The 25864-nt window shown below is 44.2% G+C and overlaps 1 protein-coding gene across 5 annotated transcripts in view; it reads left to right on the top strand.

Moving 5' to 3' along the window:
- Positions 1–25864, top strand: part of LOC129519544 (general transcription factor II-I repeat domain-containing protein 2) — a 49513-nt gene continuing 23649 nt past the window's right edge. For 4 of the 5 annotated variants that reach the window (XM_055340147.1, XM_055340145.1, XM_055340144.1 and 1 more), the window contains exons 1-6: positions 1–78; positions 11013–11116; positions 19644–19782; positions 22155–22274; positions 25414–25597; positions 25772–25800. In XM_055340147.1, coding sequence (XP_055196122.1) covers positions 11018–11116; positions 19644–19782; positions 22155–22274; positions 25414–25597; positions 25772–25800 — 571 coding nt within the window. In that variant the 5' untranslated portion in view covers positions 1–78; positions 11013–11017. Of the gene's footprint in view, positions 79–11012; positions 11117–19643; positions 19783–22154; positions 22275–22319; positions 22684–25413; positions 25598–25771; positions 25801–25864 lie in introns of those variants that run through there. The other variant, XM_055340146.1, reaches the window with a different exon arrangement.

The following is a 25864-nucleotide window of genomic DNA, read 5'->3' as shown; positions in this document are numbered from 1 at the left end:
TCGCGCCCGGCCGCTCGCCGGCGGCCCAGCCCTCGGACCCCGCGGCCGCCCGGCGCCGTCCGCCCGCGGGGACCTCAGGTGCGTACCCCGCCCCCGCCGCGGCCGCCATTAGCAGCGGGCGCCTCTCCCGGGCCTGTCTCCGCCCGCGGGGCTGGCGAAGGGGAGGCCGGGCTGGGGGGGCGGGCGTCCACGCGCACCGCGGCAGCGCCCCGGACGCCGCCCGGCGGCCCCCCACGCCGCTCCCCGCGGGCCGGGCCCGCAGTGGGGGTGGGGCGGGGCGGGGCGGGGAGGCCCCGCCGCGGGGACAGCGGTCGCGCGCCCGGACGCGCAGCCTGGCCGCCTCTGATTGGCTGGGCGGGGCGGGGGGCGGGCGCCCGCGGGCTCCGGGCTCCCTGGGCCGCGCGCGCGAGGGGTCACGCTCAGCCGGCGGACGTGCGGCGCTCCTGCGGCTGCGGGCGTGCGTGACGGCTGGGGGCGGGCGGGGGCGGGGCGGGGCGGGGGGCGGCCGCAGCCGTTGCCTGGGAACGGCGCCGCCCCCCGCGGTGTGCGCGGCCCGGCGGCTCCTGGGCGGCGCTGGGAGATCCGGCCCCCCGCGCGGCTGCCGCTGGGTTTCGGAGGAAGGGCTCTCTCCGCCCGTCAGACCCGAGCCTCGCTGTTTTTATTTCATGTTTAAATGTTCTGTTTATTTGAGCGCCCGGGCGGCTCAGTGGCTGAGCGGCTGCCTTGGGCCCGGGGCGTGATCCCGGTCCTGGGATCGAGTCCCGCGTCGGGCTCCCTGCGAGGAGCCCGCTTCTCCCCCCGCCTGGGTCTCTGCCTCTCTCCGTGTCTCTCATGAACAAATCAATAAGATCTTAAAAAACCAAACCAGACCAAGCCCCACAGCCCTGGTGCCAGGTTGCAGCAGGGGTTAGCCTGCAGGGGTGATGGGACTGGGGCTCAGCCCCTGAAGTCAGCTGCCCCAGCCCCGGCCGTCTCCTGCACCCTCAGCCTGGCGTTCGCTTCCCTTTCCCAGGCTGCGCAGCTTGGAGCTAGAGCTCACAGCGTCTTAAGCGCCGCAGCTGCCGACTGTTTGCACACGCCCTGGACCGCTCCCGGTCCGCTCCCGGGTTTCCGGGCCCTCGTTTTGCCTCTGTGACCTGCCGTGTCTGTGCAGCTCTGCCTCACTTGGGAGCGGTGGTGGGTTTTACTCACCTTTGTGTCCCGGTGCCTTTCCTGGGAACAGAGTATGTTCTCAGATAGCAGGTGCTCAAAACACAGTTTTGGATGTTTATGGGTTTATTTCGACTGAGCTAAAGTTCTAGACGATCTGTTAATCATTTAAATTTAGTTTAAAGATTTATGACCTTGAAAATACGTATTGTTTCTAGTTCTCTTCCATACTCCTTGATAATTATGGAACAGATAGCTTGTTGTCTTGACATTTGCTGTTGTTCTTTTACACTCTTTTCTGGTTTGGGGATGCCTGCGTGGCTCAGTCTGTTAAGCAGCCAATTTTTCTTTTCCGTCTTTTCTTTTTTTTTTTTTTTTTTGATTTTTAAGAATCCACTGGGCCACCAGGGCTGCCCAAGCAGCCAATTCTTAATTTCCACTCAGGTCATGATCTCTGGGCCCTGGGATCCAGCCCTGTATCAGGCTTTGGATTGGGGGGTGAGGGGAGTCTGCTTGAGGATTCACTCTCCCTCCCTCTCCATCAGCTCTTCCCCCCCCCCCCCAGCCTCCCCACTCGCCGTTCTCTTTCTCTAAAATAAATAAATCTTTGGGTGCCTGGGTAGCTCAGTGAGTTAGGCATCTGCCTTCAGCTCAGGTTGTGATCTCAAGGTTCTGGGATCTCTCACCATGTCATCAGGCTCTCTGCTCAGCAGGGTGTCTACTTCTCTGTCCCCCACTGCTTCTCCCCTCCACTCATGCATGCTCGTGCTCTCCCTCCCTCTAATATATAAAAATCTTTAAAAGGATAAATCTTTAAAAACTTTTTTAGGGATCCCTGGGTGGCGCAGGCACCCAGGTTTGGTGCCTGCCTTTGGCCCAGGGCGCGATCCTGGAGACCCGGGATCGAATCGCACGTCGGGCTCCCGGTGCGTGGAGCCTGCTTCTCCCTCTGCCTGTGTCTCTGCCTCTCTCTGTCTCTGTGTGACTATCATAAATAAATAAAGATTAAAAACTTTTTTAATTTAAGTTTTTTCTGCTTTTATTGAAATATAATTGACATATGACATTTCATTAGTTTTAGGTATACAACATAGTGAGATTTAATATATGTATATATTGCAAAATGATCACCACCACTAGTTTAGTCAACATCACCTTGTGTAGTTACAAATTTTTGTTGTTTTGTGATGGGAACTTTTATTTTTAAAAAACAATTTATTTATTTATTCATGAGAGAGACAGAGACACAGGTAGAGGGAGAAGCAGGCTCCATGTAGGTAGGGAGCCTGATGTGGGACTGGATCCTGGTACTCTGGGATCACGCCCAGAGCCTAAGGCAGATAGATGCTCAACTGCTGAGCCACCCAGGAGTCCCTGATGAGAACTTTTTAAGATTCATTGATTGAGGGGATCCCTGGGTGGCTCAGAGGTTTGGCACCTGCCTTCAGCTCAGGGCGTGATCCTGGGGTCCCAGGATCGAGTCCCACATCGGGCTCCCCGTGTGGAGCCTGCTTCTCCCTCTGCCTGTGTCTCTGCCTCTCTCTCTCTCCCCGTGTCTCTCATGAATAAATAAAATCTTAAAAAAAATGATTGATTGATTGATTTGAGAGTGTGAGCCCATCAGTGGGGGGAGGAGCAGAGGGAGAAGGAGAAGCAGACTCCCCACTGAGCAGGGAGCCCTGCACAGGACTTGATCTCAGCACTCTGGGATCATAACTTGAGCCAAAGGCAGGCACTTAACCAACTGAGCCACCCAGATGTCTCTCTCTTAGCAACTTTTAAACATACAGTATGGTATTGTTAACTATAACTGCCATGCGGTACATTATATCCCTAGGACTGACTTATTTATTGATTTTTAAGATTTTAAACTTTTATTTTTTTAAAGATTTTATTTATTTATTCATGAGGGACACACAGAGACAGGCAGAGACATAGACAGAGGGAGAAACAGGCTCCCCATAGGGAGCCTATTGCGACACTGGATCCCTGGATCTGGGATCATCCCCTGAACTGAAGGCAGATGCTCAAATGCTGAGCCACCCAGGTGTCCCAAGATTTAAAAAAAAAAAAAAAAAAATTTAGAGTAATCTCTACACCCAACGTGGGGCTCAAAACTCAAGCCTAAGAATTTCACTCTGGCCAGCCAGGTGCCCCAGGACTTACGGACTTACATTTTTATGACTGGAAGTTGTACCTTTAACTCCCTCCTCCATACATTTCTGTGGCCCAGACTGTGGAAAAGGTGGCACCTTGGGACTAAATAAAATTAAGGCCTCGCAGACCTGAAAAATGCACCTTTGGAAAGGAAAACCTAGGAACAGTTTGAAAAATAAACTGGGCCCCTATCTCAACACGGGAGAAGTTTGATAAATGGAGCCTATGACATTGCAAATGCTGAACGTTGGACGTGATGGGAATGAGAGATGGGCAAACTTTTTCTGTGCAAGGCCGGATAATAAATATTTTTGGTCTAGGGGACAATGGTCTCTGTCATGTGCATGCAACCCTGCCTTTACAGGAGAGCAGCCACAGCTGAGATACAAACAAACGAGTGTGGCTGTGTTCCAATAAAACTTCATTGACAAATATATGTGGCAATCTGGATTTGACACACAGGCTGCAGATTGTTGACTCCTGTTCACAACGCAGAGTACTAACCACTATACCATCACGGCCTGTTGACTCCTGTTCAGAATGTTTACTTATCATTAGTAAAATGTTACACTGAAATGGTGAGACAGATAATCCTCAAGGATTGCTGGGGGAAACTTTAAGATTTGAAAGGGTTTTTGTTTTGTTTTGTTTTTAGTTTATGTCTCCAATCTTAAAAAGAGCAAAAAGTTGGGGTGCCTGCCTGGTTCAGTGAGAACAGCATGCTACTCTTGATCTTGGGGTTGTAAATTCAAGCTCCACATTGACTGTAGAGATTGCTTAAATAAACTTTAAAAAAAGTAATAAAAGGGAATCCCTGGGTGGCGCAGCAGTTTAGCGCCTGCCTTTGGCCCAGGGCGCGATTCTGGAGACCCGGGATCGAATCCCACGTTCGGGCTCCCGGTGCATGGAGCCTGCTTCTCCCTCTGCCTGTGTCTCTGCCTCTCTCTCTCTCTCTCTGACTATAATAAATAAATTTTAAAAAAATTAAAAAAGAAAAAAAAGTGATAAAAGAGCAAAAAGTTAAGTGCTGTGTAAATCCTATGATCCAAATGAATGTTGCTTATGTATTAGATTTTAATAGAAAAAATGAATCACCCTGTAGGCTTTGGGGGATTTTACTCTGGTATAAGCTCTCCTTGTTAAAGATTTTTAGCTTTGCTACAATGCAGTGATTTTTTTTTTTTTTTCAGGAAAATATTCTCAGGGTGGGAGACCTCAGGCCGTCTTCTAATCATGTTTCATTATTTTGTTTTAAGTAATCTCTATACCCAATGTGGGGCTCAAACTCACAACCCCAAGATCAGGAGTTGTATGTTCTACCAACTGGGCCAGGCAGGTGCCCTCATGTTTCATTATTTTTGATGTTCCATTAACGCACAGGGTGTTCTAAGTCATAAAATACAAAAGACAAGGCTCCTGTCTCCATTTGTTGTTAAAGTAAATGAAGCAACAAAACAATAATTATGCAACACTCATTTTTGTCATTGCTGGTAGCACAGTTGATATTTCTCTCTCTGTGTGACTATCATAAATAAATAAAAAATTTTTTTAAAAAAGGCTTTTATTTATTTTTTTAAAGATTATTTATTTATTTATTCATGAGAATACACAGAGAGGAGAGAGAGAGGCAGAGACACAGGGAAAGGGAGAAGCAGGCTCCATGCAGGGAGCCTGACATGGGACTCGATCCTGGGTCTCCAGGATCATGCCCTGGGCTGAAGGCAGCACTAAACTGCTGAGCCACCTGGGCTGCCCTGTTTTAAAGGTTTTATTTATTCATGAGAGAGACACACACAGATTGAGAGAGAGAGGTGCAGAGACACAGGCAGAGGGAGAAGCAGGCCCCTCACAGGGAACCTGATGGGGTACTCCATCCCAGATCCACGACCTGAGCTGAAGGCAGGTGCCCAACCGCTGAGCCACCCAGGCATCCGTTTTTTTTTTTTTTTTCTTTTAAGATTATTTATTTGAGAGAGAGTATGAATGGTGGGGAGGGGCAGAGGTAGAGGAGACAAGCAGATTCCTCACTGAGCGGGGAGTCCAACATAGGGCTGGCTCCCATAACCTTGAGATCATGACCTGAGCCTAAGGCAGAGGCTTAACTGACTGAGCCACCCAGGCACCTCTTTTAAAAGATTTGATTGAGGGATCCCTGGGTGGTGCAGCGGTTTGGCGCCTGCCTTTGGCCCAGGGCGCGATCCTGGAGACCCGGGATCGAATCCCACATCGGGCTCCCGGTGCATGGAGCCTGCTTCTCCCTCTGCCTGTGTCTCTGCCTCTCTCTCTCTCTGTGACTATCATAAATAAATAAAAATTTAAAAAAATAAAAGATTTGATTGATTGATTGGGCACCTGGGTGGCTCAGGGGGTTAAGTGTCTGCCTTAGGCTCAGGTCATGATTTCAAGGTCCTGAGATGGAGCCCCCACATCTGTCTCCCTGTTCAGCAGGGAGTCCACTTCTTCCTCTCTCTCTGCCCCTCCCCACTGCTTGTTCTCTCAAATAAATAAAATATTTTTTAAAAACCCAAAAAGTGTTTGAGTTAGTTTACTCTGAAAGATGGTGGTCAAGAATCAGGTTTTTTTTTTTTTGAAAGATTTTTATTTATTTATTCATGAGAAATAGGCAGAAATAGGCAGAGAGGCAAGGAGAACCAGGCTCCCTGCAGGGAGCCTAATGCCGGACTTGATCCCAGGACCCAGGGATCACAACCCAAGCCAAAGGCAGACGCTCAACCACTGAGCCACCCAAGTGTCCCAAGAGTATCATTTTCTTTTTTTTTTTTTTAAGATTTTATTTATTTATTCATGAGAGACACACAGAAAAGCAGAGACATAGACAGACAGAGAGGAGACTGCAGAAATCCTGATGCAGGTCTCGATCCCAGGACCCCAGGATCACACCCTGAGCCGAAAGCAGATGCTCAACCAGCATCTGAGCATGCTGAGCCACCCAGGTGTCCCAAGTTTCTTAACCATGGTTTATTTATTTTTTCTTAAGTAGTCTCCACAGTAACATGGGGCTTGAACTCATGATCTTGAGATCAAGAGTTGCATACTCTACCAGGTGAGCCAGCCAGGAGCCCATCTTAGTAAAATTTTTAAACAATAGCAATAATCTATTAAAGTGTTTTGAGCCCTACTTTACTTTTAAAACAGTGCAAATTTACCCATATTGATCCTTTTTAATAACAAATACATTATTGCTTTATCTTAGATAAAAATTGAACACCTGTTCAATATATTTAAAGGTTCATTTTAAAATCTTTGTGAGATTTCTGTAACTTTCAATGGGAAAATAATTCTATTTCAATCAGGTAATGCAGCTGATTTCTGAAAACATAGACAGGACTTTGGAGTGAAAGCTCTAGTTTCAGTACACTTACTTTGCATAAAATAAAAATTGTTTCAAGTCGTGCCCTTCTCATGAAAGAATTTCATCTGATTTCTTTTTTTTTTTAAGATTTTTTTATTTACTTCTTAGAGAGGGGGGGGGGAATGAGCAGGAGAGCGGGAGAGGGAGAAGCAGACCCCTTGCTGAGCAGGGAGCCTGATGCAGGACTCTATCCCAGGACCCCAGGATCACAACCCGAGCCGAAGGCAGACGCTCAACCACTGAGCCACCCAAGCACCCCTAATCTGAATTCTTAATGATGCATACTAGAGACTGATTTTCCCAAAAAAGAATTACATAGCCCAGAGGATGGACCATACAATTTTTGGAAATAGAAATGTACAAATAATTGACACAGAGTATAGTCAATTTCTAAAAATAATTGTTTTTTTTAAATATTTTATTTATTTATTTATTTATTCATGAGAGAGAGAGAGAGAGAGAGAGAGAGACAGGCAGAGGGAGATGCAGGCTCCATGCAGGAAGCCTGATGTGGGACTTGATCCCGGGACTCCAGGATCATGCCCTGAGCCAATGGCAGGCACTAAACCGCTGAGCCACCCAGGGATCCCCCTAAAAATAATTGTTCAAAATTTGAAACAATTTTGAACTTCCAGGAAAGTTGCCAGTATGGTACAAAGAACTTTATTTTTTCTGAACCATTTGAGAGAAATTATGAACCTGATGTCCTATTATTCCTGAACATCCTGAATATACTTAACAGTGTATATTTCCTATCAACAAAAATAGCCTGCATAGCAGCCGTATTACAATCAAAATAAAGTTAGCCCAGATACATGGTAATCCTAAGACTTCATTAAGTTTTATCAGTCGTCCTGGTAATGGTACGGTAAAGGGAAAGTACTTTGCAAACCACATATAAGGGACTTATGTCAAGAACATAGAAAGAACTCTATAAATTCAATAAGAAAAAATAAGCCAGTTTTTAAATGAACAAAAATGTGAAGAGGCATTTTCACCAAAAAAGATAAGATATAAGGATGGGAGATAAGCACACGTAAAGCTTCCCAGCATCATTAGTCATTAAGAAAATGCAAATTCAAACCACAGAGTAATATCACCACTTTGGAATTTTCTTGTATTTTCCATAGGAACCCAAAATGGTATAGTCACTTTGGATAGCAGTTTGGTACTTTATTATAAAGTTTAAAATACATACTTCTCATATGACCCAGCAATTTCACTCTTAGGCATTTACCCAAGAGAAATGGAAACAGGTATGTGAATGGTCATAGTGGCTTTGTTCATAAGTCAAGAACTGCAGACAGCTCAGATGTTCCTCACCTGGCTAAAGGATAGATAACCATTGAATCATTGCAGTGAAATACTCAGAAGTAAAAAGAATAAGCAACTAACAGGGCAACAATACAGGGTAGGATTCCATTTATATGACATTCTGGAATAAGCAAAACTAGAGACAGAAACATCATTATTGCTAGGGTTTGGGATGGGGTTATGGATCGAGTACAAAGGGGCATGGAGGAATTTGGGGGGTGATGGAAATGTTCTATACTTTGATTTTGGTGGTGGCTACTTGACTTTATGTTTATTAAAATGTATAGATCTGTATACTAAAAAGTGAGCTTCCATAAATTATGCCTTGATTTAAAAATTTTGGGGGGTGCCTAGGTGGCTCAGTCGGTTGAATGGCCAGCTCTTGATTTCGGCTTTAGTCATGATCTCAAGGTCCCGAGATCAAGCCCCATGATGGGCTCTTTGGCAAAGCTGCTTTGAGGATTCTCTCCCCTGTTCTCTCTACGCCTCCTCCTCACATGCCTGAAATAAATAAATCTTTAAAAAAAATTTTTAATGACATGAACAGGAATTTAAAGAAATATAATGTAATCCCAGTAAGAATCTGGTTTACAGCAGTTGCAAAGAATTTTTTTTGAGAGGGGTGAGCTGGGGTGAGGTGGTATGGTGAAAGGCAGAGGGAGAGAGAGAATCTTAAAAGCAGGCTCCATACCCAGTGTGGAGCCCCACGTGGGCTCAGTCCCAGGACCCTGAGATCATGACCTGAGCTGAAATCAAGAGTTGGATGCTCAACCAGTTGAGCCATTGAGCCATTCACATACCCAGCTAACGAATATTTATAATAAAAACTTTCCTGCACTTAAAAGGAGACAGTGAATGATCATCTTGACCATTTTTCTTCTTGTTGAAAAAAATCTGCAGACATGAACAGTGTTTGAGTTCAGGGATGTGTGCCCCACTTTGACTGCTTTTTGGTCTGCTTCATCATGAGGCCTCTTAACTTGGAGGTTATTTTAAGGACATGAAAGGCCATGTCCTAGGTTTTTTTTTTCTTTTCATTTTATAAACTACCCCCACATAAGTAGTTTATAATGACAGACTTCTGCTCATTCTCAAATGTTGGAATGATAACGAGAGTCAAAGTTTTTATTTTAAGATAATTATCTAAAAGCTTCAAATTGGGGGCACCCACATGGTTCATTCAGTTGAGCTTCCAACTCTCCAACTCTTTTTTTTTTTTTTTTTTTTTTTAGCTTCCAACTCTTGATCTCACTTCTGGTCATGATCTTGGGGTCATGGGTTCATACCCAGCATGGAGCCTACTTTAAATAATAATAACAAAAGGAAAAAAAAGGTTCAAATTGAAGAATGTGTATTTATCTGTTCGTGGCCAGGTCATGCCTGCTATGAAGTCCCATTCTCTCAAATTCATTTCATAATAGGGAGACCAACTTATAAAATTTTTTAATCAAAGCAATTTGCATTGTAATGGCTCTGCTAGGCTATGGTCTTTCTCAGGAAGAGTATAAATCTAATTAAGGCATCTTCAAGTGTCTTCAGAGAATTGAGATAGTGGCATTTTTTTAGACTCCCTTTTCAGGCTGCTCTACTAGCACGTTGGCTAGGGTATGCTGTGGTTTAAAGTACCACCTCGTGGCGGTGGATTACAGAAGCAAGGATTTATTTCTTGCTTCATTAAAGGACTATTGTGAGCTGGCTGCAGTGTCTATGCCATGGTTTCGTCAACCACAGTTGATGGAACTGTCCCGTAGAGAATAGTGGTGGTGATTTTACAGAGAAACAGGGAGTGTTGCAAAGCCTCTGCCTGAAAGTGATGTCACTCCCTTGATGTCACTGCCCAAGGCAAGGCACATGGCCACATAGCATTCAGGTGGGCAAGGAATCAAAGCACTGAGAGAGAAACATTTGTGAGTGTTGTTTTTTTTTTTAAGATTTTATTTATTTTCTCATGAGAGACACAGAGAGAGAGGCAGAGACACAGGCAGAGGGAGAAGCAGGCTCCCTGCCCAGAACCTGACGTGAGACTTGATCCCAGGACCCTGGGATCGCGACCTGACTTGAAGGCAGACGCTCAACCGCTAAGCCACCCAGGCACCCCCTTTGTGAATATCTCTGAATAACCTTATACAACCACCATACTTCACTCCCTTAGATCCATCTTTAGGCTTCATCTGAGTATCTGGGTTATCTGTTCATTTTTCCTTTGCTTACAAATATAATTAAGCTAGCCACTTTGGGGCCATGACATAGCTGGCAGTATTTCTTTTGCATTCTCTATTTCTAAAAATCCTTTCTATGGTGCTGGAGAAATTTTTCCAAAGACGTTTTGGGATGTTACACTGATTTAGACTTTGGAGGAATTTCGAGTGAGCTTTTATACCAGAGAAATCCTAGTGGGAAAAGGAAGTTGGGATTGTCTCTTCTCACCTTTAGCATACTTCTCACTTCTCTCTTTTGTACTTGGGAATTGGAATTTAGTGTCAGGCACTCCTGTGTGGGGTCTGATGGAACATCATCAGATCAGTGTTCCCCTCCTCAACCAGGAGGTGGTTAATGTGCTTTTCCAGCAAACAACCGGAATTTATTTTATGAGGAGACAATGTCTAGGTTTGATGGAAAACATGCTTCATGAGAATTAGCATTACTTACCAGAGATCTTGGGCAGAGACTTTATCTTTTTTTTTTTAATTATTTATTTGAGAGAGAGAGTGTGAGTGAGAGAGAGAGAGAGCATGAGCAGAGGGTGGGGCAGAGGGAGAAGCAGACTCCCCACTGAGCAGGGAGCCTGATGTGGGACTCGACCCCAGGACCCTACAGTCATGACCTCCCTGAGCTGAAGGCAGACACTTAACCAGCTGAGCCACCCAGGCGCCCCAAACCACTTTATGTCTTTAGTTTCTTTACCTGTAAAGGGAGGTTGGAAGTGGGTTATCATTGAGGACCCTTGCAGCTCTATAAACATGTGCTTGGAGGACACTGGCTTTCTACCGCTCACTTTCTTGTTACTTCTCTTGGACAGGGATCATGGCCCAAGTGGCAGTGTCTGCCCTGCCCATGGAAAACGAGGAGTCCTCGGAGAGCAGGATGGTGGTGACATTCCTTGTGTCTGCTCTGGAATCCATGGTGAGGTGGTCTGCAGTTCTATAAAATGTCCCCTAGTGGGACCACTGTCGAAATAACAGCTGGGCCACACTTCACTGTCCCTGTCTGTGTAACTATATTCTTCTTCATAGAGGTTGCGGGCTCATCAGGTAATCTTTAAAAAAGGCACTTCTTACGTTATGGATGTAATTATATCAATGTGAGCTTTCCAGATTGGAAAATTTAACAAGGATGTCTCTGTTTCCTTGAGAATGGTTTTGCTGTAAATGCAGAGGTAAGCTCCATTTATATGCCTCTATTTAGCTCCACCATGTAAAATGGACCTTGTGGGTGAAAACTTGGTGAGAAATGTATATGACCTCAAGGTATCTGATCACAAAATACTTATTGATTAGAAAGGGAGATCAGAGACACCTGGGGGGCTCAGTGGTTGAGCATCTGCCTTTGGCTCGGTGGTGATCACAGGGTCCTATGAGTTGAGTCCCACATTGGGCTCCCTGCAGGGAGCCTGCTTCTCCCACTGCCTGTATCTCTGCCTCTCTTTCTGTGTCTCTCATGAATAAATAAATAAAAATCTTAAAAAAAAAGAAAGGAAGGGAAGATCAACACCTTTATAAAAGTGGACAAGCATGAGAGACGCCCCCTTAATCAAGTGGTCAGAGTGGCCATCAGCAGTAATGGGACAGACAAGTATCATGTGCCTCCTGATGGGATGCTCCGGGAAGGGGCTTTGCCCTTGCTGTGACATTCCTGCCAAAAACACCTGACCTGAATCTAATGGGGAAATACCAGACAAAGCCAAATTAAGGAACAAATTATTTTGTTCTACAAAATAACTGGGGTGGACTTTTTTTTTAAAGTTTTTATCTATTTTTTTTAAAGATTTTATTTATTTATTCACGAGAGAGAGAGAGAGAGAGACAGAGACAGGCAGAGGAAGAAGCAGGCTCCATGCATAGAGCCATGTGGGACTCGATCCCTGTCTCCAGGATCAGGCCCTGGGCTGAAGGTGGCACTAAACCACTGAGCCACTCAGGCTGCCCTCTATTATTTTTGAGAGAGAACAAGAGAAAATGTGAGAGGAGGGGCAGACAGAGGGAGAGGAACAAGCAGACTCCCTGCTGAGCCGAGAGCCGATGTGGGCCTGGATCCCATGAGCCTGAGATCATGACCTGAGCCAAAACCAAGAGTCAGAGGCTCAACCCACTGAGCCACCCAGGCTGCCCCTTGGGCTGAACTTCGAATAAATGTCAACTGCAGGAGACACAAAAGACTGGAGAACCATTCCAGATAGAAACACAAAAGACTGAAGAGCTCACTCAGGTAGAAACTGTGACCCTGGATTGGATCCTTGACCAGAAAAAATAAACAAATTGATCCATTTTTCTCTTTCTTTAAAGAAGATTATAGGGTTAATTGACCATATACCACACACACCATTGCTCCCTCTCACATACATGTGTGTGTATGTACACATGCGCACACAGATACACATGGCCCTACACCCATCATATTTATTCATTATTTATTTATTTATTTTTATTTATTTAATCTTTACAAAAGATTTTATCCATTTATTTGAGACAGAGAGCAAAGGCAGCGGTGGGGTCACGGAGGGGCAGAGGGAAAAGTAGGCTTCTCACTGAACAGAGAGACCCATGTGAGGCTCAATCCTAGGACCCTGGAATCATCTGAGCCAAAAGCAGACACCCAACTAATTGAGCCACCCAGGTGCCCCTAGACCCATCATATTTAAACCATAGAAAACCAGGGATAATAGAAATAAAACAAAAACAAACAAAAAAAGAAAACCAGGGATGCCTGGGTGGCTCAGTGGTTAAGTGTCTGCCTTCAGCTCAGGGCATGATCCTGGATTCCCGGGATCAAGCCCTGCATTGGGCTCCTTGCATGGAGCCTGCTTCTCCTCCCTCTGCCTGTGTCTCAGCCTCTCTCTGTATGTCTCTCATGAATAAATAAATAAAATCTTAAAAAAAAAAAAAAAAAAAGGAAACCAAATGTAAAGAGAAATCTTGAAAGTGTCCCAGGGGTAACTGAATAATGGCCCTTAGAGATGTCCCTATCCTCACTCTTGTACCTGTGAATGTTCTTATTTGGCAAAGGGAACTTTACAGATGTGATTAAGTTAAGAATCTTGAGATATGGAAATTATCAAAGATTATCTGATAGTAGATAAAACTGTTTTTAAAAAAACACCTTGGAGGGCAGCCCCAGTGGCTCGCAGCGGTTTAGCGCTGCCTGCAGCCCAGGACGTGCTTCTCCCTCTGCCTGTGTCTCTGCCTCTGTCTCTCTATGTCTCTATGAATAAAATAAAATTAAAAATTAAAAAAAAAATTTAAAAACACCTTGGAATAAATTTTGAAAGAAAATATCAGGATCTATTTGAAGAGAGAACTAGAAACATTTTACCAAAGAATTGACCACATTCCTTCATATGACAGATATTCATGAAGTGCCTTGCATATCTAGATGTGTCTTTAGGCCTTGGGGCCACAAGCCTTGAAAAGACAGATAAGGTCCTGCCCATATGATCTCATGTTCTGTCTAGGGAGACAGACAATAAACAAATCCTATGTGGATATGTTCATATCAGTAAATATAATAAGTATCATAAAGAAAAGGAGGGGGGAGCCTGGGTGACTCAGTTGGTTGAGTGTCTGCCTTCAGCTTGGGTCATGATCCCAGGGTCCTGGGATAGAGCCCTGGGTCGAGCTCTCTGCTCAGCGGGGATTTTGCTTCTCTGTCTGCTCCTACTCCTATTCATGCTCTCTTTCCCTCTCTCTGTCTCTCTCAGATAAAATTTTTAAAACATAAAGAAAAGAAGGGTCAGGAAACAGATATGGAGCAAGAACAGGTGGTTATGACAGGGTGGTCTGGGAGAGATTCTCTGGGTAGTTGCCTTTTCTGCAAAGATGTGGATGAAGGGAAGAAGTAGGCCAGGCCCATATCCAGGAGCAGAGTATTCAGTGAGAACAGATTGTGCAAAGACCCTGAGGTGGGAACAAGTGTGGTATTTTCTTCCATTTATTTATTTTTAAAGATTTTATTTTAGGGCCAGAGAGAGAGAGCATGGATGGGGAAGAGGGCCAGAGGAAGAAGAAGAGGGAGAGAGAGAGAGAAGAATCTCAAGCAGACTCCATGCTGAGCATGGAGCCTGGCTCAGGGCTCAATCTCACACCCCCGAGATCATGACCTGAGCCAAAATCAAGTCAGATGCTTAAGCAGCTGAGCCCTCCAGGTGTGGTATTTTCAAGGAGCATCAAGAAGTCCAGTAACGGGATCCCTGGGTGGCTCAGCGGTTTAGCGCCTGCCTTCGGCCCAGGGCACGATCCTGGAGTCCTGGGATCGAGTCCCACATCAGGCTCCCTGCATGGAGCCTGCTTCTCCCTCTGCCTATGTCTCTGCCTCTCTCTCTGTGTGTGTCTCTGTCATGAATAAATAAATAAAATCTTAAAAAAAAAAAGTCCAGTAACACTGAAGCAGGGGGAGAAAAGGAAAAGGGGGCAGAGGTGAGCTTCAAGAGGTACCAGGTAGCTAAATCACGGAGTGCTCTGGGCCTTTCTCCTCAGTGTGGTGGGAAGCATTTGGAAGGTTCTGAGGGAAGGAGTCATGTGGGGGAGTGGTGCTTGTATGAGCAGTCAGTTAACATGGAATAAGACTGGAATGCCGGGACACCAGTTAGTGGGCTAGTAGGCTGTGGTTCAGACAGGAGAGTTTGGTGGCATGGACTAGGCTGGGAATGGTGGGAAGAAGTGATGCTTCTAGAATGATCTGTAGAGTTGACAGTATTTAGCAACAGATTGGATGTGAGTTGTGAGGTTTTCTTGGGGGAAAATCAAGAGGGTTTTTTTTGTGTGTGTGGTAAAATATACAGATACAGATCACAAAATTTACCATTTTAACCACTTTAACCAGTTCAGAGGCATTAACTGCATTCACTTGTCATGCAGCCATCACTACCATCCTTCTCCAGAGCTTTTTCATCCTCTTCAACCGAAAATCTGTACTCCTTGAACAAAATTGTTCCCCTTCCGCCCTTCCCCCAACCTCCTGAAAACCAAGAAGTTTTGGTTTTTTGTTTTTGTTTTTGTTTTTTTAAGATTTTGTTTTTAAGTTATCTCTACCCTCAACGTGGGACTTGAACTCACAACCCCAAGATCAAGAGCCTCATGCTCCTACCAACTGAGTCAGATAGGTGCCCCTGGTTTTTTATACAATACATTTTTATTTAGGAATACTTTAAGGGGATGCCTGGGTGGCTCAGTGGTTGAGCGTCTGCCTTTGGCTCAGGGCGTGATCCTGGAGTCCTGGGATGGAGTCCCACATCAGGTTCCCTGCATGGAGCCTGTTTTTCTCTCTGCCTATATCTCTGCCTCTCTCTGTGTGTCTCTCATGAATAAATAAATAATTTTTTTAAAAGAATACTTTAAGGATTTACAGAAAAGTTGCAGATTTGCAGGGAGCTCCCATATGCTCCTCACCCATCACTTATGTAAACTATGGCACATTTATCCAAATCAATAGATAGTACTGGTACATCACTACTAGCCAGCCCCAGAATTTCCTCCATTTTCATCAGCAATTTTTTTAAAAATTTTGATTTTAAAATTTTTAAAATTTTAAAATAAAAAAATTTGATTTGGGGTTCAAACTCACAGCATGGGGCTCAAACAACCCCGAGATCAAGAGTCACATGCTCTACCAATTGAGCCAGCTGGGCACCCCAGATTTCATCTGCATTTTGACTGAGATCTTTTCTCTGTCCCCGGAGCCTCTTGTGGCATCACACCACTTTCAATCATCAGGTCTCCTTAGGCACCTCTGGTCTGTGACAGCTTCTTAGTCCTCTCTTGTTTTTTATGACCTGATCACACCCTGGGCTGAAGGCAAGCACCAAACCGTTGAGGCACCCAGGAATCCCCAACATATTTTATTTTTACTTATTCATTTGTAAAGATTTATTTATTTGAAAGACAGAGTGCAGGAGGAAGTGGCAGAGAGAGAGGGAGAGAGTCTTCAAGCAGACTCCCCACTGAGTGAGGAGCGCGACGCAGGGCTGGATCCCACGACTCTGAGATCATGAGCTGAGCCAAAACCAAGAGTTAGCCCCTTAACCAACTGACCCTTAACCCAGCTGCCCTTATTTATTTTTCTTAGTCAGCTGCATGTTCAGTGTGGGGCTTGAACTCGCAACCTTGAGATTGAGTCCCATGCTCTACCAACTGAGCTCTACCAATATGCACCCCTGTAACAGATATTTTATAATGAGGAAAAAAACCGCCTTTGGAAAGATCCTTTCTACCAACAGTGACCTAAGTAAGGCTAAACATTAGTGACTTCACCTGATACTTCAGATTCTATAAGGTTCTATACTTCAGATGGTTGAGGTGCTGAATTTTTGGTTCGTTTGATAGAAATACAGAGATTTGCCATGAAGCTAATGAAGCTTAACCTTCCTTCTCCCCTCTCACGCTGGCCCCTCCCCTAGTCATGGGAAAGCCCCAGCAGTGCGTGTTTGTGCAATTTGCTAAATAACATATTTTAACCACAATGGTTAAGGTTTCTGCATCCTGCTCTTTCTCACCACCACAGCCCCTGTATCCGTTTGCGATTGACACTATCACAAGTTCCCCAAATGTAGTGCTTTTAAACAACACACCCTTACTATAAGACAGTTCTAGAGGTCAAGGGCTGAAATCAAGGTATCACCAGGGCTGCATTCCTTCTGGAGGCTCCCAGGGAGAATCTGTACTTTACTTTTTCCAGCTTCTAGAGACCACCCACTTTCTTCAACTACCGGCCCCTTCCAGCAAGGGCATCGCTCTGCCCTCTGGTTCTGTTGTCACCCCTCCTCTTCTGCCTCCCTCTGTACCTTGTCAAGACCCTTGGTGATTCCATGGGCCCACCTTAATAATCCAAGAAAATCTGCCACTGTCAAGATACAAAAAATAATCACATCCGCAAAGTCCCTTCTGCTACATAAGGTAATATGTTCATTCACAAGCTCTGGAGATTAGGACATGGACACCTTGGTGGGGAGGCGATTATTCTGTCTCCTGTGATCCCCTGCATCAGGCAGTACTGGAGTGGACATAGGTACCTTTGGAGCTTCAAAGGGGAAGCTCAGTTGGGGATACATTTAGTTTAGTGTTATTATGTGGCTTGCTGTTATTTCTATGTAGGGGTAAGTTATTGCTAGACACCCTAGTGTGAGAATGGTTTCTGGGAATATTCTTATGGTTCATTGTGTCAACTAACCCAGTAACAGGACACAAAGGGATCTGAGGTCACAGTGCTATGAACATGTACTCATCTCCAGAAGTAGGTGGGTAGTCAAGGAGAAACAGGTTTTAAATATACAGAGTCAGGGGCACCTTGGCGACTCAGTCAGTTGGGCATCTGTCTTCAGCTCAGGTCATGATCCCAGGATCCTGGGATCGAGTCCTGCATCAGGATCCCTGCTTCTCCCTTTCCCTCTGCTTGTGCTCTGTCAAATAAATACATAAAATCTTTTTTTTTAAATGTACAGAGCCAGAAACTAGTCTGTGGGAAATTCTTCCAATCAGTAAACAGGTAAATTGTAAATAAAACAGAACTGTTTGTCAAAACAGAAGTTCTCTCTGGTCGATTCACCAAAGTAGCATATGCACTTATAAATACACTACACGTTCTTTGAAATCTCTTGAAGGATCTACACAAAGTAAATATCACAGATTTCTTGTCTATCAGGAATTATGCTATAGTACCAGGATGAACAGGAAGTGTGTCTTATGCATGAATTTTTATTTTATGCATCCTTACATCAATAATAAAAATGTAATCAACCAGATTGGAGGAAACATTATCTCTTTGTTCTCACTATAGAAAATATTTTTTTTCACTATAGGAAATATTATAAAATTGTTGTCATAGGAAGAGGCAAAGAGTCTGTAGCCAAAAATATAGGGGAAAGAGGCATGTAGAAGAGGCAGGTCAGCTGGTAAAGATACTGCACCCAATTCTGACAAGCAACAAGCAATTCTTTTACACCAGCTGGGTGTCCTGCAATTTGACTCAATTCTGATTCTATGTGGAGAGAGAGAGACCACAGGTTAAGGGCTCAACCCTACAAGGTCTGCCTGCACTTCAGATGCTAATTAACATCAAGTCAAGATTGTCATCTGTGCTTCTGACCTATGGCTATAGGTTGGAAGTTCTAAAGACCCCACCCTCCTTGGGTTTGATTCATTCACTAGAGCAGCTTGCAGAACTCAGAAACATTTTACTTACTGGATCACTTTTTTTTTTTAAATATTTTATTTATTCATGATAGACATAGAAAGAGAGAGAGAGAGAGAGGCAGAAACACAGGCGGAAGGAGAAGCAGGCTCCATGCCGGGAGCCCGACGTGGGACTCTATCCGGGAGCTCCAGGATCATGCCCTGGGCCAAAGGCAGGCGCCAAACCACTGAGCCACCCAGGGATCCCCCACTTTTTTTTTTAAAGATTTTATTTATTTATCCATGAGAGACACGGGGAGAGAGGCAGAGACACAGGCAGAGGGAGAAGCAGGCTCCATGCAGAGAGCCTGATGTGGGGCTCGATCCTGGAACCCCGGGATTATACCCTGAGCCAAAGGCAGGCGCTCAACCACTGAACCACTCAGATGTCCTGATAAAAGACCCCTTTATTGCTCTCTTAGGAAATTCCAAGGGGGAAAAAAAAAGGAAATTCCAAGGCTTTTAGGAGCTCTGTGCCAGGAACAGTGAATGAAGACCAGTTTTATAAATCACAATATCATAGGTCAGTAAAAATATTAATTTAGTGTTAATAAGTTAATAAAATAGGTTTTTCTCTGGGTTTTATGATGTTTATGGTATTTGCTTGGTGGATTTGTTTTGTTTCTTTTGGGGATTTTTCTCATGCTATTTTTTTTTAAAGATTTTATTTATTTATTCATGAGAGACAGAGAGAGAGGCAGAGACACAGGCAGAGGGAGAAGCAGGCTCCATGCAGGGAACCCGACATGGGACTCTATACCGGGACTCTGGGATCACGCCCTGAGCCAAAGGCAGATGTTCAACCGCTGAGCCACCCAGGTGCTCCTTGTAGTTCTTTTAAATTAAGTAATCTCTGTGTCCACCATGGGGCTCGAGCTCACAATCACAATATCAAGTCACATGCTCTACTGACTGAGCCAGCCAAGCATCCCTATGTTCTTTTAAAAAAATTTTTATTTATTTATTTATTTATTCATTCATTCATTCATTCATTCATTCATTTATTCATTCATGAGAGACACAGAGAAAGAGAGAGAGAGAGAGAGAGAGATGCAGAGACACAGGCAGAGGAAGAAGCAGGCTCCATGCAGGGAGCCCGACATGGGACTCTATTCCCGTCTCCAGGATCAGGCCCTGGGCTGAAGGCAGCACTAAACCACTGAGCTACCCGGGCTGCCCCCTGTGTTCTTTTGTTAAAACAGACCTCTCAGGCTCTACAAAATCTGGATCTGCCATGGTATATAATACTTTATTCTTTGTTTCTATTTCAGTGTAAAGAGCTGGCCAAGTCCAAGGCAGAAGTGGCCTGCATCGCAATGTATGAGACAGATGTGTTTGTTGTTGGAACCGAGAAAGGACGTGCTTTTGTCAATGCCAGGATGGATTTACAGAAGGATTTTGCAAAATACTGTAGGTGTTAACAGCTTTATCCTTTGTTTTCATACCTCTTAAAATCTTTACAGGGAAGACTTATGTAATATTTTCTAAGGTGTCCTAAGCATTATCTTAAAAATGGCTCTGATACATCTCTTTTGACTTGACATACCAGTGAATAGCTGCCTAACACTGATGAGTCCAAGAAACAGGGTCAATGTACTTTGTACTGTGTCCTCAGCAGCACCTTGGTTTTGCAAAATAAATTTAAGAAACATAGAGTAAATTATCTTTCATTCCTTTTATAAACCCTAATTTTAAAAAATTCTGGGGCACCTGGGTAGCTCAGTCAGTTGAGCTTGTGACTCTTGGTTTCAGCTGGGGTCTTGATTTCAGGGTTGTGAGATTGTGCACCGAGTTGGGCTCCACACATGGGATGGAGTCTGCTTGAGATTCTTCCTCCCTCCCTTCTACCCTCCCCCCCTGCTCTTATGTGCCCACTCACTCTCTATCTCAAATAAATAAATGAAATCTTTAAGAAAATTCTTATTTTACTCAATTCCAAAGGAAAGCAAAAAAACTCAGGACTGGTTAGGTATTGCTCTGAGTTAATAACCATTTTCCCTTTTATCACTATGGTATCTTCAGAGCTGTAAATGTGTTATGAGTGGCAGGGAGCACTAGTGAACACATGTGGCCATATGTGATGGAAACTAGTCTAGGTTGTTAAACCTACACCTTGTATAGTGATGATCTCTACCATGGTAGGTCATCTACGAAATATTGAGTTAGCATCATAGTATTTTCTGGAACCAAGAAAGAGGAGAAGAATCCACAAAAGTTTATCAGAGGATGTAATGTGAATGTGAGTGTTGAAGAAGAGAGGATAGATGTAGATATAGATATTTCCAAGAGTTGTCAGAGGGAATGTGGGCATAAATATATATCTATATATGTCAAAATCATATATGTATGTATGTGTACACACACACACACACACACACACACGTATATATATGTGCAAGGAGAAAGGAATTGATTAATGCAGATTGGTTTCCAAGCCCAAGATTAGGGTCTCCACTCTCAGGAAGATAGATTCAAATATGAAACAATCTTTAAATAGTACAGTGAATGTATAACTGATGAACAGGAAGGGTATTCTCAATTCATTGTCAGCTGCCAATTGGATTTTTTAAAGATTTATTTATTTATTTAAGAGAGAGAGCATGAGCTGGGGGAGGGGTAGGAGAGGGAGAAGCAGACTCCTCACTAATAAGGAGCCTGACACAGGACTCAGTCTCACGACCATTAGATTATGACCTGAGCTGAAACCAAGAGTCAGACATCTAACCAACTGAGCTACCCAGGTGCCCCACCAGTTGAATTTCTAATCGTTGACATTTAATTACAGATTTTTTTCAAGTTTCACAGTTGGCATGCTGGTTTTCAGATATAGGGCTATGTGTACTTTCCATTTCTTCTGTTGCCTATTTCAGTAAACTTCATTTTCAACTTCATTTTTAACTAGTTGATTTCATTAAGTTGTTGAATTTGGTGGCAAAAAGTGGTTTATAATATTTGCTTTGTAATTTTAATGTCTGTATGGATGTCTCTACTTTTGTTCCATGGTGAAGGTCTTCCCATAACATGACTGTTACTTTCAGACTATAGAGCAAATGATATTTCTGTTATCATTTCCTTTGAGCTACTACTATTCCCTGTGTGTCGAATTATTCATAGTTCTTTATCAATAGATTCATTTCAGAGGTGATCACTGTTATATATACCAGAAATACATTCTTTGTGCTTTTTTTTTTTCTTTTGAGAGAGAGAGAGTGCATGCACAGAGGAGGGGGAGAGAAAAGAAGTAGAGGGAAGGGGCAGAGGGAAAGAGAGAGAATCTTGAGCAGTCTCCACATTCAATAAGGAGCTCAATGAGGGGCTTGATCTTACAACCCTGAGATTGTGACCTAAGCTGAAATGAAGAGTTGAATGCTTAACTGACTGAGCCACCCAGGCACCCCCAATTTTTTTAAGATTTTATTTTGTAAGTAATCTCTACACCCAATGTGGGACTTGAACTTACAACCCTGAGATTGAGAGTTGCATGTTTTACAGACTGAGCCAGCCAAGGGCTCCATCTTTGTGGGTTTTTTAAATTAGAAGATCTTGTTTTAAGGAGCACCTGGATGGCTCAGTTGGAAGAGCATATGACAATCTCAAGATTGTGTGTTCAAACCCCACGTTGGAGGTAGAGATTACTTGAAAAAAAAAAAAAAACCACCATGTTTTATTTCTATTCACCCCCTCTCCCCTTTTTATCTTTGCACTACCAGAAGCATAGACATTCAGGGAGTATATGAGACAGGTGTTTGGATACTGATTCTGTGCCTATCACTCATTTACAGGTATTGCTGAGGGGGTGCACGAGGCCAAACCCCCTTGCCCTACAAACGGGATGCAGATCGATTCAGGAGAAACGGAAATACTCAGAAAAGCAGTCGAGGACTATTTCTGCTTTTGTTATGGTAAAGTTCACATCAAGCATGAATTATGAATAATTCACCAAGAATCAGGACAGTGTTACAGATCACCTTATTGGCATGACTACTTAGATGCCTCTTGAAGTTTAAAACTCCACATGCTCCTTAAGTGAAGAGCCAGTTCTTTAGTATGGAGCAAGTCTTACAGAACACATCCTGATCTCATCTGGTCCGTGGAAACCTCTGACTGATCAGACTTCATTCTTCATTCTTTACTCCCATGCTAGGGAACCCCCACTGCAGGGCCAATGCAATTGCAGTTGACTCTTGAACAATGCACAGGTTAGGGGCACCGACCCCTGGCACATTGGAAAATCTGCATCTAACCTTTGGATCCTTTGCCCCCACCAGAACTTAACTACTAAGAGCCTACTGCTAACTGGAAGCTTTACTGGTAACAGAAATAGTCAACACATATTTTGCATGTTTTGTGTATTATACAATGTATTCCTACAATAAAATAAGCTAGAGAAAAGAAAATGTTATTAAGAAAATAGTAGGGAGGGGCACCTGAATGGCTCAGTCGGTTAAGCATCTGCCTTCAGCTCAAGGCTCCCTGCTCAGTGGGGAGTGTGCTTCTCTCTCTCCTCCCTGATCATGCTCTCTCACTGGTGCTCTCTCTCTCTCAAATAGATAAATAAAATCTTGAAAAAAAAAAAGAAAATCGCAAGGAGGGTGTGCTGAGTAGCTCAGTTGGTTAGGCATCTGACTTGAATTTGGCTCTGGTCATGATCTCAGGGTTGTGAGATCAGGCTCTGTATTGGGCTCCATGCTCAATATGCAATCTGCTTGAGATTCTCCCTCTCCTTCTGTGCCCCCTCTTAAAATAAATAAATAAATAAATAAATAAATAAATAAATAAATAGATAGATAGATAGATAGATAGATAGATAGATAAAATCTGAAAGAAGAAAAAAAATCACAAGTTTGGGCACCAACGTCACTGGCGTTGGCCTCTCCACCTACTCATGTCTTTCATGGGGATTAAGATAAGGATTTTTAAAATTAATTTATTTTTTTTAAGATTTTATTTATTCATTCATGAGAGACACAGGGAGAGAGAGAGAGGCAGAGACACAGGCAGAGGGAGAAGCAGACTCCATGCAGGGAGCCCGACGTGGGACTCCAGGATCCCAGGACTCCAGGATCACACTCTGGGCCCAAGGCAGGGGCTAAATCGCTGAGCCCCCCAGGGATCCCTAAATTAATTTATTTACTGTAATCTCTACACACCCAATGTGGGGCTCACACTCACTACCCCAAGGTCAAGAGTCGCAGGCTCTTCTGACTGAGCCAGCCAGGTGCCCCAGGATGGGGATTTTTTTTTTTAATACAAATACAGTATTTTATTTTATTTTATTATTTTATTTTATTTTTAAAAGAGTTTATTTGTTTGTTTGTTTGAGAGAGAGAGAGAGAGAGAGAAAGGGGAGGGTAGGCAGAGGGAGAGAGAGAAGCAGGCTCCCCATTGAGCAGGGACCTGATGTAGGACTCAATCCCATGACCCCGGGATCATAACCTGAGCTGAAGGCAGATGCTCAACCACCAAGCCACCCAGGCACCCTCATCCTACACAGTATTTTAAAAAGCTAGGTGCGCAGCCCCAGTGGCTCAGCGGTTTAGCGCTGCCTGCAGCCCAGGGTGTGATCCTGGAGACCCTGGATCGAGTCCCACATCAGGCTCCCTGCATGGAGCCTGCTTCTCCCTCTGCCTGTGTCTCTCCTTCTCTCTCTCCTCTCTGTGTATTCTCATGAATAAATAAATAAAATCTTTCAGAAAATAAAAATAAAAAAAATAAAAAGCTAGGTAACTGGGATACCTGGGTGGCTCAGTGGTTGAGTGTCTGCCTTCAGCTCAGGTTGTGATCCTGGGGTCCTGGGCTTGAGTCCCACATTGGGCTCCCTGGAGGGAGCTTGCTTCTCCCTCTGCCTATGTATCTGCCTCTCTCTCTATGTCTCTCATGAATAAATAAATAAAATATTAAAAAAAAACAAAGCTAGGTAACCAAGGAGCGCCTGGCTGGCTCAGTGAAAAGAGCCTATGACTCTTGATCTCAGAGTTGTGAGTTCAAGCCCCACATTAGGGGTAAAGATTACTTAAAAATAAAATCTTTGGGGATCCTTGGGTGGCTCAGCGGTTCGGCCTAGGGTGTGATCCTGGAGTCCTGGGATCGAGTCCTGCATCAGGCTCCCTGCAGGGAGCCTGCTTGTCTTCTCTGCCCGTGTCTCTGCCTCTCTCTTTCTCTTGAATAAATAAATAAATAAATCTTAAAAAAATAAAATAAAATCTTTTCAAAAAAGGGTAGTGACCAAATAACTATACAAGTGTTATACTTAGTTGTGATATCGGTACCTTCCTTTCACATATTTATGGGGCCTGTAGGGCCCTGTGAGCGTTTGACTGGGGAGGATCTCGAACATAGGGGATCTCTGAGAGAAACGGGCCTCCTTCACCTGGGAGCCAGTCAGCCAATGCGGGAAGGCTGACATGGCCCCAAGATTGCGATGTGAGGCCACATTGACTCCGTAGCTTCTCCACAGGCAAGTTGGCCTGACTTGTGCAGAGTGACACAGGGACGTAAGGACATTAAGCATTGGCTAGGGGCGCTCATCCTCTGCTGACAACGGCCTGAGTAACCATGGGTGCTCTGCAGCCCTGGGTGCACCACCTGCAACAGAATGGAGAAAAAGACCTGTTATTTCCTCTCTCTTATGTGAAGATGTAAAGTAAAATGTTTTATAAGTTTTTCCTCTGGCCCTTTGGGAATTTTATTAACTTGGGTTGTAAGGAATAGGGGGCCCTTCAGCTTTTACTGTTGCTTCAAAGCCAAGTGTCACCACCTGTATTTCTATTTTCTTTTTTTAACATTCTATTTATTTATTCATGAGAGACACACAAAGAGAGGCATAAACATAGGCAGAGGGAGAAGCAGGCTCCCTGTTGGGAGCTGGATGTGGGACTCAATCCCAGGACCCTGGGATCATGCCCTAAGCCAAAGGCAGACACTCAACCACTGAGCCACCCAGGTGCCCACCACCTGTGTTTCTTTACTGCACCAAACAAAACCAATTGGTTTTGACTCATCTTCATTCCACCTGAAGGCATCTCACCTCACCTCTTCTAGGTAAAGCCTTGGGGACGACAGCAATGGTGCCTATTCCGTATGAGAAGATTCTGAGAGACCCAGCAGCTCTGGTTGTGCAGGGGCTTCCAGAAGGAGTGGCCTTTCAACACCCTGAGAACTATGGTCTCACCACCCTGAAATGGATCTTGGAGAACAAAGCTGGGATTTCATTCATCATAAACAGGTGGCAGGCTCTATCCCCCTCGTGACAGCTAGTTCTTTTGAGGGAGGATAAACTGACCGCTGAATTTCAATTTGTTAATTAAGTCCCGTTCAGCACTTAGAAGTTGGTTATTCAGATTTTTAATCTGTCTTCCTTATGTGTTCATGTTGGGTAACAATATTGGTTTTCTTGCAGACCTTTCCTAGGTCCAGCGAATCAGCTAGGTAAGTGATACTTCTCATACCCAATGCTTGCCCTCAGCTGCTAAGCCAGTTCTGCTTTCCTTCA

Source organism: Nyctereutes procyonoides, unplaced genomic scaffold (genome assembly GCF_905146905.1).
Source record: "Nyctereutes procyonoides isolate TBG_1078 unplaced genomic scaffold, NYPRO_anot_genome, whole genome shotgun sequence".
Lineage (NCBI taxonomy): Eukaryota > Metazoa > Chordata > Mammalia > Carnivora > Canidae > Nyctereutes > Nyctereutes procyonoides.
This window is presented reverse-complemented; position numbering and strand designations above follow the sequence as displayed.